Genomic DNA, 21,757 nt, shown 5'->3' with positions numbered 1-21,757 from the left:
GACCAGGAAGAAAGGCTAGCTGTTTTTCTTGTCCCTGTTGTTCTACCTGACCTAGTGCTAACCAATCTGGACAGAAAAAAACCTAACCAAACAAAACCCCAAACAATGGGACATGCTCAACCACGAGAACTTTCAAGGTGCCTAGCAAAGGCAAATCTAGAGGAGAGAAAACAGCAACACAGGACCTATAGCACCAGCAGGTATTTGGTATACTCTTTTAAAATGAAATGACAGAAAGACTCTTTTCGTTGGGAAACAAAAAGAGTTACTCTCGGTTTGTTGTGACTCTGAAGGTACCAAAGTTAGTGTACTGAGAGCTATCTTTAAGTATAGGATGAGTCTTACAAGAAGGAGTAGTTTATAAATTCATTTATTTTTAATTTGACTCCACTTTGAATTAAATAGATTTTGTCTCAAACCAGTGTTTTATTTTGATATCTATTCTATTAAGATACAAGTTTAGACATGAAATTCTTCTGTATATTTGATGTGCTCACTCCAAAGAAAAGCTGCAGAAAAGCAGGCAGCTCAAGCTCTGGTTACAGTGGAGTTTCCCTGTCGTGGAAAAAATGCCAGTTACTTATTAATTTTGAATCTAGAGCATAAATTAGCACAGACTGAGACAGAGTGTGGAAGGTAATACTTGGTATGTGACCACACGAGGAAAATGTGTTGGCGCATAACAGAGGTGTTAGGAAATTGAGAGTTTAAAGACAGAAGGTAGGAATTGGCAAAGGGTGAACACACATGGGAAACAGGTCAGTATGATTAACAGTATCTTCTGAAAACCAGCATTTCCAAAAAGCTGGGATCAGGAGGCTGCCCAATTAGGATAGTTGAAAAAAACCCATAAGCTGTTCTATAACTCTGCAAATCTTCCAATCATCTGGGTAGGACCACACTTAGGAGTCCCTACAGTAAGTTGTTCTTTCCTCAAGCACTATGTAGCCTAAGTTTCTGTGACAGGTTAGACTCACTTGGGTTTAGATAACCCCAGAGTTTGATCTTCATTTTGGGGCTGAGTGCTCTGTTTCAGCTGTATTATACCAATTGGGTCTTGAATATATTTAGCCTCTTACAAGACTGTAGTCTTGAGGGAGAAAGAGGCATATAGTGAGCACCGATATTAGAAATAAAAATGGAAGAAACTTCTTGTATGAGAGCAACATACTGGGAGGAGGAGGCAAAGTGCATCAGGATTGATGACTTGCTTTTTGAGATTTTAATGGAAAAATTAGTTTGTACAATTTGAGCAGCTGATAGGTGCTCCACTCATGGAGATACTTTCTGCTAATGGATTTTTGGATGTCAGTTATAGTGTCTGAATTCTGGTTTCTTTTTCCTCTGCAGTGATCTAGAAAAAAATAATATCACAAGAATCACAAAGACGGACTTCACAGGACTGAAGAATCTCCGTGTCTTGTGAGTATAACACAAAACTTGTCTTTCTTTACAAGACTATTTTAGGGTGCTAGTACTAAAAATGTCCATAATTCTAGAGATAAAATGCTAGTAATTTCTGCACTTTATTAAGTTATTAGTTTTCTTTTAAACCAGGCAACTGGAAGAGTTTGTGATATGAAACAGTAAATTTTAGTTCCATGCTGAAGTCTGAATGCAGTTTCAGAGCTATTTAATTGTTTGTGTTTCACTGGATTTTAATAAATACTGTGGTAAAAAATTTGGTCCACTTTACAATCACTTACGTATAAGTCAATTATACTGAAACATTAGCAAATAGGACTTTCAGATTTTGGTCACTTTAAGGTACAGTCCCATTAATAGCACTTTTGCAGAAGATAAAGCAGAACTTGATTAAGGTAGCTGTAGAAGTTGTATACAAGGAAGTCTGTGATTTGTTTTCTAGTCGAATATGAAGTAATAAATAAATTTTAGTTGGTGCTGTCTCTTGATATAAAAGCATCAGTCAAGAGCTTAACTGTACTTCTAAACGGACCTTGAACATCAAAAGGGGAAACATCAGTCTACAGAATTTGTCCTTCCTGATTTCCTATTTTCTCTTCTATGAACCTCAAATGGCCCCACTAATTTAGTGATGAAAATTAGGACTACTTCATAGACATTTATTGTAGTTACACATAGACCTTTTTTTCTTAAGAAAATAATCTTGGGTTAAAAGAACAAGAAATAGATTTTGAAGCTGTTTCAGTCCTTTCAGGAAAAGTTGGAGGTTCTTTCTATTTAAAGTGAATTCATTTTTCCCCTTGAAATTTCTCTAACAGTTTTTCTGAATTACATCAAGTAGTTTAGATCCTCTTCACATCAACATAGATAGAAGCAGACATAGATACTGATGCCTCTGCCATAAATACTGTGGGGATCTGGTATTTGCTTTGTGGAAATTAAGTTAATTACATTATTTTTATATGTAAAATAAAATATATAGCTTTAAATATTTGGGCATGTATGAAGTGGGGCAGGGGAAGCCAGATGAGAGAAACAATATAGTTTTGAATGTAACTGAGGCTAAGCTCTTGGGTTGGTAGTGTTTCTTGAGCTCTTGTTTAATGTAACTGTTTCTGCCTTGACTGCGCTTGTATTTGGGCACTGAGTGCTACTGTAGCAATGCAACTTTGCAAGTTTCTCAGTGAGAAACATTACTATGTTATGGGGAAGATCATATATGCATGTGTGTAGATCTATGTGTTTAGAAGCAGTGGCGGAGATGTTTTTATTGAAAGTGTTTCTGAAACATGAAAGGTATTTATCTATGTTAACAGTAAACAATGGATAAAGTTCAAATTTCTAATTTTACTTAACTAGGTATCAAATATTTTTTTTTTCTGTTTATCAAAAGCCATTTACATAGTAGTGACTACATCCTCTGTGTGTGTGCCTTCTAGTTCACTAGCAGTATTTTACTAAACTGTTACGCTTAATTCCAAGTTTTAGTGACCAAGACAAAAACCTGATCTTGAGTTGGTCCCAGCACTGACAGAGGCAGCTTGGTTTTACCACTCTGTTGACCTCTTCTTCTGAAACAAACAGCTATCAGAAGTTAAGAAACACACAAGTAATCTCACCAGCACCCCCTGAAAATTCCTTTCTGTATTTCCTAACATTGCTCTCTGCAGTCAGTGTTTTCCTCTGAGTTTCTTCTTTTAGAAGTCCTTAAAACTGCAACTGTTGAACTGTTACAGTTTTTTAGTGATAATTCAATCAATGAATTAATAGAATCCTGCCAATGATAAGGCAAATCTTTTCTCCTGTTACCTTAGCACTTTTGAACAAGTTATGATATACTAAGAAAATATTTCAAGTGTATTGGAAGACTTTTCATTCCTGTGGTGTTTCTCTCATCTCTAGCAGTGGAGTCATTTAGATTTCCTTGGCTCTCATCCCAGCTGTCAACACCATTTTGGAAGTCTATTAAAATACATGTACTATACTATTACTAATGTCAGTAGTTGTTTTGGTTTGGTAGGTTTTGTATGGTGTCAGACATTGCCTAATGCCACTGTAGTAATTTATACTGCATGTCCTTAACGATAAGCAAAATATGCAACTGCCATCTTTACGTGAATTTTTTGTTCTGTGTTCATTACAGATTTACGTAACACATTTGTTCAGCCTTTGAGTAGTGTGGTGGTTGCCACAGAAGTCATTAGGAATAAAGCCACAATACACCTATTAAAAATATATATTTTTTTATATTGGTTTTGTCTTCCAACATATTAAAACCATTTGAAACCCAAGACATGCCTTTCTATTGTCTGCTAAGTACCCATTTTTGTTCATTGTTGTGTATTTCCCTATTCTACATGTTCCTGTCATATCTGGTATGTGTTTGTGGTTTTTCTTATTTTACTTTGTGCAGCTTTTTTTACTTTGTGTACTTTTGCTCTCTAGAAGTCCTTCAGATTTTTTCTTATTTTTTTTCTTTGCTTTCTCTTACGGTCTTTTCATAATTCTGGCTATTCTACATTACTGACACTCTATTTTTTCCTCTTTTTTCCCTTCGTGTGATGGCGGTATAGGGGAAGCACAGAAACATGAAACTTGTCCCAGAGTTCCTAGAAAGGTAGTCTAGTCCTGTTTTCAGACATCAGAATGAGGACAACAACAAGTGATCCAGAAACTGGTAGAACAGTACAACAGAAAAAAACTTCCAGTCTCAAGCTGACAACACACATGCAAAATATTCTGTTGTGCACCTTTTCCTTTCATCCCTTATAACTTCATCTTTATATCCCTTTCTTCACGCAGTTTTTCCTCCCCCTCCTTTTAGGAACATGCCTCTCTGGTTCACATGTTTGGGGTTTTTTTAATTTTATTTTTTGATCTTCATATGTGGTCTTAGCTGTGGAATACTCTCTTGCTGTCTGTCTTCTCAACTGCTATCCAGTTGAACAGGTCTGAGCATCCCCATAGGACTGAGTGCAGAGGAGTGGCTGTTGAGAACAGGCAAGAATAGTGCTTTTTCACTAGTAAGTCTTGGCCTAGCCCAGACTTACTATATGTTAAGTTTTCCTTTCTGTGTTTTAGCTAAAGCCACATAAAATGTTCAGAGAGCCTAGAGGTTTAGTCCGTGCATCTAAGTGCTCTTACAGAAGCAGAAAATGGGTGTGTGCTGGAAGGCAGCAGTAAGAGAGGAAAAAGTTCACCTTAATTGGGACTATTGGTATCTCTCTTCCTTGGCTTCCACTTTACCTATAAAGAGCATTTCTGCTGTGTAAATGAATATTCATTTCCTGCACACTGTAAATCAAAGAGAAGTCAGTCTCCACTGCTTACAATTTATCCTTGTCTCAGTCTCAGGGGTTGAAGAAAAGCAGGGTCAGACACAGTGGAAACCTGGGACTTTTATGTTTTTGCTCCCTGTTGTACAGCGAGACTGTGTACAGGTGTCACACATATCGGCCATGGCTGTAATTCTGGAGGGATTGAACCCCTTTGGATTACTTGCAAGTGGCTTACCCTGGGGCAAGCCTTGAAATCTTTGCAGAACATAAAGGCTGGACAAAAAAATTATGTGGGTTCCTGCTATGGGCTGCAGGAGTCAGTTATCTCAATTACATTACACAAACTATGTAATAGTAATATACCAAGGATGTAACAATCAGCCTCTAGACTGACATCTTTCTGAGCATAATGGTTATGGTTATAAAAGTTTAGGAAAAAAAATGTTTACCAAATCTGGCAATCAGGAGGCAATTTTGAATTGGTTCCCTGTTAGCGACCAAGAGTGCTGTTCTGTCCAGATTTTTTTAAATAATCTCTAATTATAACTGTACTTCTGTGAAAAGCAATTTTGTAGCATGTGTGAAGAGAAGTGGGGAAGCTTTTTTTATTCTGTTGTCTTAAAATTAATTGGTATTTCTGGAATTGCAGACACTTGGAAGAAAATCAGATTAGTGTGATAGAACGTGGAGCATTTCAGGATCTAAAACAACTTGAACGGCTGTAAGTATCTCTACATACCTATGGAAAATCTGCAGTCTTTCTATCTCACTGTTAATGGTCATTCATAATATTTCATGATCATAAAATTAACTTACTTTAAGAAAAAGAGATGGGTACCTGCCTAAATTAAAGTATGCTCTTAAACACAGTTGAATTTATATTGCATGATAGCTAATACTTGAAATAAAATGTACAATTGCTTGCCAAGAAAATAGAACTGTCGGTGACACTGGAATCTTAACATTATCAAAAGGACATTATCTGAGCAACTCTAAAATTGAAATGTAGGTGAAAAAAGATTTGTTTATAATAATTTCATATTATTTTATATATATAAAATATTTGTATTTTTATATAGATACATAAATCTATGCTAATGGAAGTTACATTTGTCTCCTTTGAGAACCACAGTATTTCTAAAACTGCCTTTAGACTTAATTTTCTGATTAGCTTAATTTCCTTTAAAGTTGCATAATGCCACTGATACCAGTGGATTCCAGGGTATCACACAAGACTTGGTGGAGAAAAGAATGTATATTTCCTCTGCTTTGGATACCAATTAAATTTATTTTTTTTAAAATGATGACTATAAGAGGTCTCTTAATCCGGAATCTGATTTGTAGAAAACTACTGGCCCTGCAAAAGTATAAACATAAATATCAAAAAGTAAAAAAGTAATGCTATATCCAGTTGCTACTCTTAGTTGGGTGTACTGTTTAGCGTTATCATGAAGCTAGGTTAATTCTGTCTGCTTATGATGGGAGAAGAACAAAATCTCTGTAATACTGAAATACTTCTGGGAATTATTCTTTGTTAGAGGTAGTTGACTAGAACAAAATCGCATGCTGGTTTGGAATGCCTGTTTGTTAAATGGAGAAGCAGGGGTTTTTGTGCTTGATTGTTAACTCTGTTATCTGCAAGGCATCTGTGGTAGGACTTGGTTTTTCTCATTGATATTTTCTAAAGCAGCTTTCAAGAATTAAGTTTCCACTAGCAATTGTTCAAGAGAAGTCTGGAGTATTGAGCATATTCTGTACTAAAACTGTTTCAGATGATCTTAGGATTAGATTTGCATTTAAGTTCTCTAACTAGTGCATTGAACTTTTTAAATTAATTTATTCGGGATTTTTGTCTTGAATTACAAAGCTCCATTTATGGCAGTAAGGGAGATGAATTTTAAATTCTGATTATAACCCATTTTTACCTATATTCAATTAGAAAGCACTTTCAGGATGAGAGTTTTGCCATAGCTGATTTATTTCACATTTCTGGGGCAGTAAAAAATAATAACCAGCTTAATTTTCCGAAATTAAGCATAGTCTGACGCTGTAGAAAAAAGTTTGTTCATGTTATATCTCATCTTTGAGACTCAGTATCCTAACTACTAAGTCCTAGTTTGAAGCTCATTTTATATATATATATGTGTGTGTGTGTATATATGTATATATAAAAATAAATCTTTCTCATATCTCTATTTAAGTAAAGGCAGATTTAGTTAAACTACAAAATGAGTCTTGAAAAAAATCTGGGAGAAGGGCTAGGTATTAGTAACCAGAAATGATACTCAAGTGTTGTCTTAGTGTGTTGTTTTTCTGTAGAGCCTGCTCTGTTAGCAAATGAAAATGTATTTTGTGAAACCAGAAGTTAGGAAATATGATACCTTTAATAGTGTCTCTTTAAGTATGTGATGTTTGAAAGTCATACTTTTTTTCCTGTGCAAACTCTTAACGTGGCCTGTTAAACATACTGCATCTCTGCTTCTCTTTTAGGATTGCCTGTCATTAAAATATTTCCTAAATTAATGTAGTATGAAAGGGAGGCCTGGAAACTTGCAACTTTTTGGTATTTTAGCTTAAATCATTTTTAGGACAAAACTATAAATCTGGGGTTTTTTTGTTATGAGTCAGTAGGCTTTGGAGAATGAACTGTGGAAAGTTTGGCGTAACTTATAAAGGCTAAATTGCAACATTTTAGGTAATATTAAAGCTATTTTATTAAGTATTGTCAAACATTGCAAAATGTTAATGAAGAAAGTATGCTGGTTGAATTTTAAAAAACTGGCTTTTTTCCATTTAATTTCTTTCAAATAACAAATAAAAATTGCTTATATTGCTTCGATTTTGGGATAATGTTCTTTTTTGATCTATTGAATTGGATGCAAAAGTAATCATTAACTTCTTTTTAAACAAAGCAGCTGCATTTGGTCAGGCTTTAAAAAACAGGAGTAATTTCTATTCCTGGCAAAATACCATATATAAAGGTCTTTCATTCAAAGTAACAGTGGAAGTATATTGTTCCACTCCCTGCCCCATGGTAATCATTTAAAAGGCATAACCTTAGGTGAATATTATTTTAGTTCAATATATTTTCACTTGTCTGGATAGTGAAGCAAATCTGTCATTATTAACTGAGTAAATGAGCAGAATTTTGTTTGAAATGTCCTGCATAACAGTCTAAGTAAATTTTAAATAAAATGTTTGTACAGCTCTTAGCCACTGCTGCTAAAAGCACCATGATGGTGGGGGCTCTCCAGTTATTTGGGGTCTGATTTTTCTTTTTTTTTTCTTTTTTTTTTTTTTTTTGTGGGTGGGATTAATGATCACAATACCAATGGAGCCCCTAAAGGCGTTATCTAGATATAGGGCAGAGTATTGTCAAAATTGTGTATTAGCTTAATAAAGTTTGGCAATATCAGTTGAAGGAAGCACATAATGCAAGGTACGTTAAAATGACAGACAGTTCAAAGTTGAGAAATGAAGTGATGTGCAAGGTAGAAGCCACTTCTTACTTTGACATACATGTACTCAGCTTTCCAAATATGCAGGAATTTAAACCATTGCCTCTTAGCAAAATTCAGTGGGTTTAGTATAAGTTGTTCTGCTGAGTCCTAAGATTCAGTATTCTTGAGAGTGATCAGCGGTACTCACCACAGTGGAAAACCAGAAATGTTTCTAGTGGTTTTATTCCAATAAGTTTCTATAGTTTTATTCCGAAACATAAAGATTAGTGGTGAGGTAGCTGACCATAAAAAGTCAGGCAGTTAAGAGACAACATTAATAGATATAATTGGTGCATACAGCTTACTACCTGCTACTTGTTGCATGTTGTTTAGCTGCAGACAAACCAACAGGGCTCTTGTGCAGTGTAATACTGTAAAGCTCATAGAGCCTACGTGTTCATGCGACTTGTATGTCTGAGGTGATAGAACGACTTCAGTATGCTTTCTCTCAGGCTTGTTAGCTTCTCCCAGGCTTCTCTAGCTATCGCCTTTCATTTAGCTCTGAAGTGCTTCTTTCCAAAAAATACTACTAATTGAAGTTGAATGATAGACTTTGCAGGGGAGATACATGCATCTGTTCAATAAGTGTTTAGAAGCTATGGAAATGTTCTGCTAAATCTTGAAAGTGCCAGCTGTAAATTTTGGTAGTCTGCCCTTCTTGCCAGTAGCACGGTAACAATTTTAGAACAACACCTGTGCCTGTTGGTGTATGGAATGTTTCAGAAACTGTAGTTCTTTTTTTCTAGTTCTCCTCTCCAGTTTTTTCCTAATAGTTAACTGTAAAAGGTCTGACTTTGATCCTCTGGTTTTGTTTTTTATGGTTTGAAGTAGCATGCATATGCCCATAGAAACACAGTGTTATACTGGCACAATGTGTTACACCCAAATTTAGTTTTGGATTTCAGCATTTCAGCTGTATGCTTTGCTATTAACCCAGTGTATGATTTTAAGATAAAATAATTATGAAATTTAATATGCAAAAAGTATCAAGAAGAAAGAGGCATACTGGTGGGCCTAAAAGATGAACTGAGATTTCTTCCAGAGCCAGATGTATGTCACACATTTATGTGAAAAATGAGGCAGGATATAAGACACCAACCGATCCTGACTTTTCCACGGCCAACTGCCAGAAATTGTCACGTAGCTGTATTATCTTCAAAAGACTGGACTTTGGCTGATGGCTGGTTCCTTCTACTCAAATTAGTGTCTTTAGCTAGCATAAAAGATCTCAACATCTGAAAACACTAAAAATGTGTTTTTGTTGTTAAGGGGGGGTGGGGGTGGGGGAATGTATAAGCATGGCCAAATCAAATCTTTTCAAAGTTGGGAAAAATAATTAGCTTAAAAAAAAAAAAAGCTAGAATTCAGATTTTAACCCTAGCATATACATGTATGGTTTTGGTTTTGTGCATGCTAAGACAGGGGTCAAAATGGAAATTGTATTTGACCTTTAACTGCAGAGATGCTGCTGTGCATTGAGTCTTTGTAAGCAGCTTCCTAAATGCTTGATTAAGGTATCAAAGTATATTTATTTGGCATAGTGTACTGTAAAATTGCTATTAGTGACCAAGATGCTAAGGAGAAGAATAAATGGTTATGTGATGCTTCACAAGATTGAACAGGCTTTAAATAAATCATGTAATACAAAAAGCATCTTCCATAATTAACATGCTGAGTGGAAAGATTGCTAAGTGCTTCAGAGTAGCAGGCAAAATAATAAAAGCATTGGACAGTTCTCTGCTGTTGTAAACAAAATCTTCTTGCAAATCTTTGGCATCATGGACAAATCTGTAGTGTTATACAAGGGTTGCAGTGTGTGTAGTTTAGATGTTTTTCTGGAACTGCATACACTGCACATATTTATGAAGCCATATGGATTTGTAAATATGTAAGACAGTTTGAATGTAACCTTTCAGAAAAAAGCTTTATTGTTTTCTGTCTACATTTCCCTATGACATTATGGATAACATATCTAATTGGAAATCAGTCATCATAAAATGCTTATCTGGAAATGCTGGAGAACAAAGACAGACAAAAACGGATTTTGAGCTGTGATCTGATACTTAATCAATTTTATTACTTGCATACTTCCCTCTTCCTTCTCAAACTACCACACGTAAATTGGTGTAGTACCAGGTTTGCTATGAAACTCTGCAGGAACAGGTGGTACTGGAGGAGTGAGAAATGATAACCTTTGCCTGTATTCTGCTCCCAAGACAGCTCTTTACACTTGGCCTTTCCCCTCTAAGGAGGGTGTGAATGGTAAATTGGGGCCGTCAGAGGCATCTTGAAGCTATGGTGTCTTTGCATTTCGGAGGGATGGATTTCTTTGCAGTCATACCAAAGATGGTAGCATTACTCATTGACTCCTGAGGAACTGGGTGTAGCATATGTCAAAACTTGAGTTAATCTTTCATACTGGGCAGAAATACTGCTGCAACAACCCACCATCAATAGGGGTAGAATGAACCTGTGCTGTCTAATCCCAGATCACAGTCTGTGTGTCAGTGATGTAATCTTTCGTAAATGGGGGAAACCAGTTTCTGACAGAGATCAGTTGTAAACTTAACTACTCTTTGTGGGAGCTGGCAAACAATATAATAAACTGAAATTCAGTTTGTGACACCTTCAGGTGTGTTCTTGTTCTGATTTGACAAATAGACTAGTACTTAGTTCTTGCTCTGCCTGCATCTGTGAGCTAGCAATATGAGGCTCCTTGCTGCATTGGCTGATGTTCAAGTAGTATTGATGTTGGTTAATATTTAATTAATATTGTTGATAATGTTTGTCCCATATCTTCTGAGAAATTATTCCAGTTTAAAAAAAAAAAAAAAAAAAAAAGGAACCCTATAACCAACATCTCAAAAAGCAGTCTCTTTTACCTTGCATTTTCAAGGAAAGTTTAGCATTGCCTTTCAAATGAGTGCCTGTGTGACTGTTTACATTGTGAGAAGTCCAAAGTGATGAGCTAGAATGTTTTGGGTGTGAGTATCTGGAGGGGTGTTATTGGTTTTATTCCTGGATGCCAATAAGACAATCATGCAGAATGGAGCACGCTGTACTGCAGAATCAGCCCAGTATTGTTTGGGTCACTTTGATTCCTTTTTACTCTCTTGTTTGGGGTTTGGCCAAGCCTTCCCTTTCAGATAATCTCTCTGAAAAATACATGGGAAAATTATGCATTTATTTGGAGTGGCTATTTGGTTTAACTTGCATGAGTACAGCCTTACTACTTTCTTCAAGAACTGTGTTGTTTTGGAGTGTGGGTCTTAACCTTTCAAGTGGCCATAATGTAGTTTTTACTGCTTAAGTGAGGACCACATTTTTATAAGTACTTAATCTGCATAATTCTCTGACCCTGATAGCAATAGACTAGCAGCAACACCCTCACAGAGCAGCTTTCTAAGTTCATGAGTTCCTTCATCAACTTATTGCACGAAAAAGAGTTCCACAGTTTGATCCTGCTTCTGCCTCAGAACCAGAAGTCTAGAGGAAGACTAAATCTCTACATCATTTGTACTCTGGAGGAGTACGCACTTTACTCTTTCTGCGGAGTATAGGAAATCATACTCCCTGTCTCTACCTTTTGTCGTGGTCTCAGAGAATGACTTTCTCTAAGTGACATCACGAGAGCCATCTCTGAGTTCTAGTTCATCCTGTGTGGCTGAAGACAAGCAAAAGCTTTTGGTTTCTAATGTCCATGTGAAGAAAAAAGTCGAGTCCCTAAGTGTTCATGTGTTGAGGCTCTGTGCAAATTCATCAGAGTGATATGGTGCATCTTCCTGTGGTATCATGCAGTTCTTTGGGCATCTGCACAAGACGTGCCTTCTTGGGTTTCTTTTCTGGGACTGGATTACTACAGGTTTTACTGGTCTCTGTCATTACTTCTGTTTTCTCATTATTCCACCATGCTTTTTGCACCATGCAGCACTACTCTGAGTGCTGTGATCTCCTACTTTGTGCCATCTTTTCATGTATTGTTAAAACAGAGTGATTTGCTGTTCCCCACACAGCCAATGTTTTACCACAGAGCCATTCTGCCATCTTTTGTGTATAGCTAAATCAGAGCTAGTCTACACCAATGCTTTTCCTTTCTTCCAAGAGGAAAGAGTCATTTCTGTGTGCTCGTGGGCTGGGTAACACCTTCATTTTAAACCTGGGATGTTTATGACTCATTCTTGGAGCTGATGGTCTCTTCTCTGAATGTAATCTTGGAGCTCTCCATGAAATCTTTCCAATTACTGGTAGATAGATTCACCAGTCCTCCAAACCATAGGTATCACTTCCAGCCAGACAAAAGGTTTTGGAACTGGCTTGACTCATTTGACTGGCTAAACTATGAGCCAAGACCTCAAGCCTTGTCCTTTCCTTCTTAAAGAGCAACTTGTATGAATTTGCTGCTTCTGCTGTTGGGGTTATTTGTAAAATAACCTGCATGATAAAGATCAACTCTTGTTAGCAGAGTGGCTGAGACCCAAGCCACTTGATCTCTATCACCCTTATGTAGCCTTTCAGAAGACTGCTTCATGGGCAGTTTTAATCCAAATGCCTACTCTGAGGAATTGTAGAAGCACCTTATGAAATTGAGTGACTGTGAAATAATACCGTAGATGCAATTCAGGGTTGAAGAACAGGGAAATGGGGAGCAGAAGGGGGATAGGGAAATCCTAAAATGTTGGATCTCATAAAAGACTAAAATAGAAGTTTACAGATGGTCATCAGAAGGCTGGCTATGTTCGTGAAAGAGATATCCATTGAGGGCCGCTAAATATGCAAAATCTTCATCCAGCTAAGAAGTCTAGCTGAAAAAGGTTGAAAGCTAGCAAAGCTGCTAGAGCAGTATCATACATTCTTGCCCTGTGCTTATGCCTCTGTATGCATCTGCATATTGGCACTGTTGGAAATGGGATACAGATCTAGTTGGACTGTAAGTTCCAGTACTAGATGTTTTCTGATTTTCATCTTTTGCAGGAAACTAAACTGCTTATTGTCTTTTCCATATCTTATTCTGCTTCTACTGAAATAGCTGCCTACAATTTAGGTATTAGGGATATGCTGTCCTTTTCATGGAGAGGGCTGAGACACTTCAGAAAGTTCCACTGCTTTTTCATGTCTGGAGCAGAGGTATTTAATGGATTTCCAGCTGCCCTTCACCCCACTAAGCTCATACTGAATATCTGACTTAAAAGGAGTGCTGTCAAGTCACCAATAAGAAATCCCTGTTTCCTATAAGACTTGCGTGACAAAAACCCAGGCAAAATCAGTAGCTTCCCTGAGAAATGTGGATGATAATGAGAAGATAAAATAATAGTTACAAATTTTCTTCATGAGATATGATGGAAGCTGCTATACAAGATGCAAATGGTGGATTACTTAGCTATGTGGTTGATACCTCAGTTTACACTTAGAAACACACAGGACAAAAACAATAGCAAGAACATGGTAGTTCTTGGTATATATATGGGGGGTGTGTGCATCTACAAATAAAAAAATAAAATAGTAAAATATATATTGACAGCTTGAGTGTGAATAGTACACTTCAGTAAATCATTGGGGAGGAATATAAGTACTATATCTTATCAAGTCACATCTTGGCTCAAGCTGACAGCTCATCTTTATTAATTCTTGGAAGGAAAGAAGGAAGCTCATTAATTTTGTATTGCTTTTGATTCAGCTTTATGTGTTGCTCTTGGCTCAAACAGCCAAAATAAATGTTCCCATGATATGTCTCACATACTTCATTTATCTGTCAATACTGTACACTACTTTCTTACACTACTTAACTGCCAGTAATTTAGAGAAACATTAGTCATTTGTGTGAATGACATACCAGATATGGTCAGGAAAGATTTTTTTAATTTTTTTTTTTTTTTTTAATTTAAAAGAACTCTCTCTTTGCTGCTCCCACAATTCAAATGTACAGTGAATGTAAAATTGTTGCGGGGGGAGGGGAACTTGCAACTATTAGTCCAAAAAGTTGTTCTTGTTGGAAAGGAATGTTGTAAGATCTCCAGTACATACATTTCCATATAGAGTCAAGCTTCTCACAACAGTTAAAGACTGAAGAAAATAGTCAAGTATGGCCTATTTCATGCAGATACCCAGTGCATATAGTGAATAACGAATTCTATCATTTATATTAAATTTTCAGGAAAACATTACTTTTTTGACTATAGTAGAATGATAATGTCCAGTAATGATAAATCATTTTTCATATGTATTGTAAGTAGTAAATGCACATCCAAAATGAAGTGTACTTAAAGCTTTAAGATCATCTTAACATTTTGGAAGTCGAAAATACATGAATTTCCTTCTGAATTTTGTTGATTTCATATGTAGTGCAACTTTCAGTTTTAGCAGTTCCTTGAGAGTCTTTTGCTCTTAACTGTTACAGCATAGTCTAGTTTTGTGTGATGTTGATTGCTACGGTCCTCATCCATTAAAGCTTTCTAACAACTAGCAGTTGGCTACTTTAGGATAGCAGTGCAACTTCTTGCAACTGTGAGAAGGTGTCTGGTCCCAAGTGCAAGACAGGACAGTGCAAGTTCAAAAAAAACCATAGCCACAAGTTTGGTCAGTAGTTATTCCTAAGAACTCACTGAATTTTCTTCAAAAGATGTACCGCAGGGCTGAGGTATCACTATAACTTTGAAACAAAAGAATTCACACTATTTTTCGGAAAAGCTAAATAAAAAGTGGTTTTGGGGCAAGCTACTAAAATCCTAAGAATATATATTATATTCAAGGTTAGAACTTGATATTATGTAATATAATTATACAACATAGTCAGTATGCAATATATATACATGCTTCTGTAATGTCCATGTCTCAGTATTTCAAGATTAATTGGTGTTTACCTTCTCATGTCAATAGAGGCTTGCAGGTAGAACTCATTTTTTGGGGGAGACACAGTGGTTCAAGTTTAAGTATGGACCACTAGTGTAGTAAGACTGTGGTGGAAAAAATAATAGGCATGAAACAACTTGTAGAAGCGAAATCTGGTAATTCTGAGAGGTATCCAGTCTGCATTTTGCCTATGCAGAAAGTCAGTTGCCTGTTTACTGTCTTAATAAAGCTGGCTACATTTCTGTTTCAAAGTATTTAAGTAGTTTAAGCCACCTTTGTGAAAAGGTTAGAAAATTTTTAGAAACATCACTGGAAACATGATTCTTACAGAAGAGTAAGAAAAAGCTTTAACATGAAAAAAATTATTTGGGGCTTTTTTGGAGGCATACTTTGTCATTTTGTGGGCATTGCATACTTGAAAAACAGTAGTGCTTAGCTATGCAATATACTCTGTTCATGGTGTTATCTCGGATGAGAAGCATCTGCAATTTGGATCTTGATGTTGGGTTGTTTTTCCTTATTTTAAAGCATATAACTTTAGCTTTTATTGAAATTAGTTAAGCATTATTTCAAGCATTGAAATATGTGTAATTGTCTTTGTACACAGATGAGCCATTTTTTGACGTGCATACAGGTTATATACTTAGAAATAGTTTAAATTTCTTATGATCTTTTGAGAAAAAAGCAAAAATTGCCTCGTCCTTTTCTATTACCCCATAAAAATTATGGCAAAGTGTCAGTTCGCCACAAAATTCTGTGATTGCTGTGCTTGAAGTTTCAGGACTGAAAAAGTAGTTGCAGGTTAATTTGGTAAAGAAGTCTACAGTCAACTTGGTAAAACTTGCTCCATATCTATCAACAGTAGGTTTGATAATGTGTGTGTCTGTGCACATCAGAAAGACACTTTTTTTTTGAACTGTAGTTGATGCGAGTGGCACAAACATACTTAAATGGTACAAATTTCATTCTTTGCCTTCTACTATTGATAAATAACTTTCATGAGCTAGATCTTGTGCATGCAATCTGAAGATGAGATGGAAAGGACAGGTCAAAAGGAACAAGTATATGCCTTGATCAACTGATGGCTTGTGAGTCCTGTGCACTACCTGCTGCTTTGTGTTTCTACTGGACCACCTTTATTTAGCAAAAAAATTCTTAAGCCTGTAGTAGTGATAAACTAGTTCACAGATTAATCCCTCCCACTCTCTCTTGTCCATAAAAGTCAAGTGAACAAGAACTATATTACTTTGTGTTTATTTTTATGGGACTCTTGTTGGAATATTTTTTTTAAATGATACAGTAGCTGTCACCTACCTTTTGGGGACTATTCAGTGAATAAAGTAGTTATGAGAAATCACTTTATAATGATTCTTTGAAGATGTGCAGATATGTACATGTGTAGTGGTTATATCTTCTAACTGGGTATATGCATTTGGGAAACTGATAGTTCCTGATAACCGTGTTTATGTATGGTGGACTCCCAGAGGGCACTAATAGCCTCAAATTTCATAGTTTACTATGTCTGCCTGTAGCACATAATTATATAGTTACATATTACTCAGCCATTGCTGGACAGCCAAACTTTTTTTGGTTATTGCTGATGCAAGAGTGAACCTTTTATTTCTTTTGTAAACATTTAAAAAAAATAAAGAAAAAAGGCACCTCTTTTCTGAAGGAAGCCATTAGCAGCTCTGTCAATAGGTCTGCACAGGAGGAATCCAAACACAGGAAAAGTGCAAGAGAGGCAAAGGGCAGCTAGCAAGAAAGCAGGATGCATGCTTCAGTGAATTGGGTTTGGTTTGCATTAGTACATCTGACCAGGGCTACAAAACAAAGAGGTTTATTTTAACAACATGAAAATAAACGAGCCTGATTTCATCAAAAACATTTTCATAGTAGGTCACTGACCCATAAGAATTCATGGAAAAACATATTTGGGTCTCATTTATGTAGACAAGAGGTTCTATAACCACAGGATTCTTAAGCTTCTGAAAGCGATGGTTGCAAAGCAAATGACACTTCCACTACAATGTAACCATAATTCAGTTGGAATAGTTGATCAGCATTGAACATTACATTAGAGATCTTAAACATTATTCTTTTCTGTGGCTTGCTTGTTTGATTTTAGCAGTTTTTTATACTTGATGAAGATTTATGGGAGTATTTGCTTAAACAAAACACTTAAGGATTTAACAGTCATTTCTCCAGGATCTGTAGGAAATACTTAAAGGTCTGTCTTACTGTTGGGTAAGAACTGCTACATCGCTGGTCTGGAATAATTTGGATGAACTTTGTTTAGCTTAAATAATTTTATCAAAAGGGTTTTGCTTCTTTGAGCTTCCTTGTATTAGGAGGATTATACTGCTTGACATCTTAGAAATACCATGTTGTTGGCTGAATTTCATGCTGTCAAGCACAGCAATCCTTAAATAATCTGGTTCCTGAGTGGAACAACAATGAATTCAAAGTACTTAACATCTTTTTGTTCTTGGAGAATATATGAATATGTAGATCTTGAAGCCTTTCTGCCATTGGTCAGACCAGTAGAGTCTTGATCTTGCTTTTCCTGTGGCAAAACTCCATTTTAACTGTTTCCATTGGACTGGAGCTCACCTGAAGCTGCAGCCTTCCCTATAGAACAGAATAAACTAATTCATGTTGGCTTATAGTTAACTTTATGTTAGTATTATGTTCTCAGTTGCTTGGAGATGATCTCTTCTCATGATCTTTCTCTTTGTCTCAAGATATTACAGTATGAGGATCACAAGAGGAAGAGAGGATTCTAGGGTTCATGCAGATGTTATGGATATTATGTATACATTTTAATTTTTGTCTATAATAATTCTGAGTGGGATAAGTGTGATGCAGTATGTTAGGAATACAAGAGAGAAATGGGAACTGTTAGGTAGTGAAGCACTTCAGAAAAACTGAGCCCCTGCATTTCATAACTTGCTGGGAAAGTGGAAGTGGATCAGAGGTAGTTATCACAGAAACTGCGTGCACTCAATTTTTAGATAGAAGCTGCTTTAATGACAGCAGTTTTTTTGTGGCTGGTTACCCCTTGTGGCTTCCTAGTGAGAAAATGTCCCTTGAGTTGTGATAGGTAATTCACAGAGTCTTGTGATAAAGCAGTCACAAGAGCTGCTTTTCCCTTCTCAAATTTAAGTCAAGTGTACAGTGTGCTCTTTGTTCCACTTAATTATTTTCTTATATTCATTCTGTTGGCTTTGGAGCATGCATCCTTTGTTAAGCATACAGTTTGATTTCAGGCAGGAGATGATTCTGCTAGTCTTCCTTTTTTTAATAGTTCTGCTTGGCATATAGCCCCAGGGAGGAAGGAGTAACATGTTGCCACAGAAGCATTCTTTACTATATATGGAGAGGCGTGGTGAGCTGGGCTGGTATCGAGTTATTAAAACAGATCAAATAGGAACAGTGTTCTATTTCTTCTGGTAAAAATTGCAGTAATGGTTGTACTTGCAAGTTTTCTTGCTAATTATTCACAGCTATTTCTGACTTCTGGAAATGGTTAGTTTGATTAATATAAACTTTTAAGACTTGTCAGCAGGGGCAATGTGGCTTGGAGATGTGCACGCTAAAATTTACTTTTTGCTTTCTTCATAGGGTTTCAGCCCTGACCTGGAGAGATTACTCTCTGGTGTAAGAAAATGTTTTAACCGTGTCTATTTTACTCTTGCTGCCTTTACAAAAATTGAGGAAGTATTAAAAATGGTGGACATTTAGCGATACTGCAATAGATTCTTTATGTTCCTTGGATAAAATCCTATCGTTTTCACGTAGTCTGTGGAGGAATAATGAGAAATTAACTGTGTTTTTTCTCATTCTGTATTAAGGTTTTGAAGATAAAACAATTGGAAGATTTTGTGTGAATTTCTAAGTTTTTTTAGATTTGAAATAAGAAGACTTGCTAAAAGCATTGCAGAAACCAAGAAACAGATAGCTTCTGCTGATAGTGTCTCTATATTAGGTTTACTGATCGAGATTTTGGATTTATTTGAATTAAGAGAAATTGTTAATTCTTGTATGTTAAAGGCTGATAAAGGCAGATATAAACTACCATCCTGCATGAACATAACTGATTGGTTTTATAAATACGCTACTGAATTAAGAGACTGTCCATGTACTTTTACTTGCTACTTCTGGATTTACAGGATTTTCTTACTGTTGGTGTTGTCATTAATAAATGCTCTCTGATACATAAGATTCTCTATTGCCTTCTACAATTAAGTTGGTGCTAACACTTCTGTCCATTTCTGTATGATGTAGGGCGTTAATCTCAGTCTTTAATACATACGTGAATGTTATGAGGCCTTTTTTGTTTCTTCATGTTGGCTTTGGGAAAATATTGAAATGTAAACCTGTTTCTCACACTTTTTTTGCTTATGTTACTAATTTGTTCCTAGCCAGAGGAAATCCGTATATAATGCTTACATACTGGCTCTATTCTCCTTCTTAAGGTCAGATGTTTTCATATGAAGAGATCCTAAAAAAAAAAAAAAAAAAAAAAAAGAGAGGATACTTATATTGAAAACTAAAAAATGTTATAGAGCTACCAGTTCATATGCTGCTGCTTTGTACAAAGAAATGTAGTCTGCTTCTGATAGAGGGTAGATAATCTTTTTCAGTCTAATGAAAAGTTACTAATAAAGGTTATTACTTCTGACAGCTTTGAAAACGTGAACCAGGACCACCCAGTCTGCTATGTTTATAATAAGGGAGCTCAAAGTTGTAACTGTTGTAAACAGTTTTCCTTCAAAAAACAGTGCCTTAGCGACATGCAGTGGTATCTCAGTTTTTGGAAGAGCTTCTGTACTAACATGTCATGTAAATAAAGAAGTTTACTTATTCCACACCATAATCCTGTAATATGGTTGTACTGAGCTTCCTCATAGCAACCTTATTGAAATTCTATCGCATGTTGTCTGGCTTTATTTCCTGGTGTAGTAATATAAAGAGGTGCTGACAGAAAGTAATGGACAAGGTTGACTATTTTAACAGGTGCCATATCTTGACTGCTTTCCCTTACAAAAAGGCAGTGATACAAAGCAAAGGAAGAAGTTATGTTGATGACCACAGCATCTTTCTTGATGCTAATAGGATTTTCTGATGAAACCATTGAATGAAATTGACTGTGCTCCTGCTTTACTGTTTCCCAAGTCAGTGCTGTTTAAAAGAGAAAACTTAGTAACTCCTTAGAGTTCAATAACTCCCGTCTTTCTGTCTGAGTCTCCTGTTATGCGTTAATTCATTTTTATTACTTCTTGGTTACACCCAAGCTTGTGATGTAACCGCTTCTCCCTTAAAGTAACTCTTAGAAACTACTTCATGTTCCCTGAGGCTGTTCTCCAAGGACAATGCCATAGAGCACTTAATAACAAAGGAGAAAAAGCTAGCTTGTTTATTGCCAAAAATGAGACCCAGATGTTTTGAGTGTGAAATAAAATAAATGACCAAATTGGGGAGTGGACCCAAAGTTACGTGGATAATTTCAGGATATCAAAGGCTGGAGTACCAGGCTTGTTCCCTTAAACCTACCCATTTAAAAAATGTAAAAACACTGAAATTTTTATTTTCTGTTGGAGAATGAGTTGTATAATAGGTAGCAATGCGAATATAGATGTTAAATTGAATTTGAAAGTTGTTGAAGTTGTGTGGAAAGGAATGGAATACTACTTATTTCATGACAAATATGCAGTATTTTGATTTGGTAGTAAAGCTGTTGATGCTCAGTAGAAAAGCAGACACAGAATTTGGAGACCAATGGGTATCACACACATTCATAGGGTTAAAGCTAGGTAATTGCTATATTCAAAGAGACAACTGACAGTTTATATTATAGCCTGTGTATCAACTTAAATTCTGGGTGGAATGTGTTCAGTAATATACAAGAACAGTATTAGTAAATATAATACTGCAAGACATTTTAAATAGAAAGCAGAGATGTGTATAAGAGCTTTTTGTTGTGAGATCTTCTAGCAGAAGCCAGGTCCTTTCCTTTTTCCTCCATAGCCGTGTAACTTCAGTGATTTCTGCTCATGCCTTGAATATTTGCCGTTTGCATGAAGCATATTTTACTGATATTATGGTATTCAAAATTTTCAAACCAAGTCAGTAGCATAATGAGAAATGAAGTTGCCTTGGAAAATAGCATGATTTGCCAAGTCTGAATAAATAACACTCGCCTTTGTTTTATGCTGGGCTTTTGAATTGGTTACATACTCTATGGGAAGGAGGCGAGTATCTCTTGGGGGGCTTTGAAGAGAGCATGGAGGAAATTTCTCATGTAGTTAGTGGGCATCCCCTCACTGTAACTTGGCAGAAAAGGAGTTTTGGGTTTTCCTTTGTTTGCTTCTTACTCAGAGTAAAACTGTTCTGCAGCTGTAAGAACAAAGCACGAAGCTGAAAGTGCTCCTTCTCAAAATATTGGATACAATTGTATTTGATATGATCTGTTAACGTTGCTACTGTCAGACCCACACTAAGCATGTATTTGTATACTTTGTGTGTAAATAAATGAGAGAAGCCGCTATAAAAATAATACCTTAAACCTACCTGTGCAGTATTGCAGATTATAAAAAATTATATTCAGTTACAGAGAAATAGTGATGCATGAGCTGAAAAATACCAAGGAATGTGATTACATTAAACTGCTTCCAAATTTCAAAATTAATTGTATGAGGAATGTAT

The 21,757-nt window shown here is 36.1% G+C and overlaps 1 protein-coding gene across 3 annotated transcripts in view; it reads left to right on the top strand.

The window, feature by feature from the left end:
- Positions 1 to 21,757, top strand: part of SLIT3 (slit guidance ligand 3) — a 537,543-nt gene that overhangs the window by 25,806 nt on the left and 489,980 nt on the right. For all 3 annotated transcript variants that reach the window (XM_052816501.1, XM_052816502.1, XM_052816500.1), the window contains 2 exons: positions 1,351 to 1,422; positions 5,353 to 5,424. In XM_052816501.1, coding sequence (XP_052672461.1) covers positions 1,351 to 1,422; positions 5,353 to 5,424 — 144 coding nt within the window. The remainder of the gene's footprint in view (positions 1 to 1,350; positions 1,423 to 5,352; positions 5,425 to 21,757) is intronic.

This window comes from Harpia harpyja, chromosome 20 (assembly GCF_026419915.1).
Source record: "Harpia harpyja isolate bHarHar1 chromosome 20, bHarHar1 primary haplotype, whole genome shotgun sequence".
Classification (NCBI taxonomy): Eukaryota; Metazoa; Chordata; class Aves; order Accipitriformes; family Accipitridae; genus Harpia; species Harpia harpyja.
Note: the sequence above shows the minus strand (reverse complement) of the source record. Positions and strands in the feature narration are given on the sequence as shown.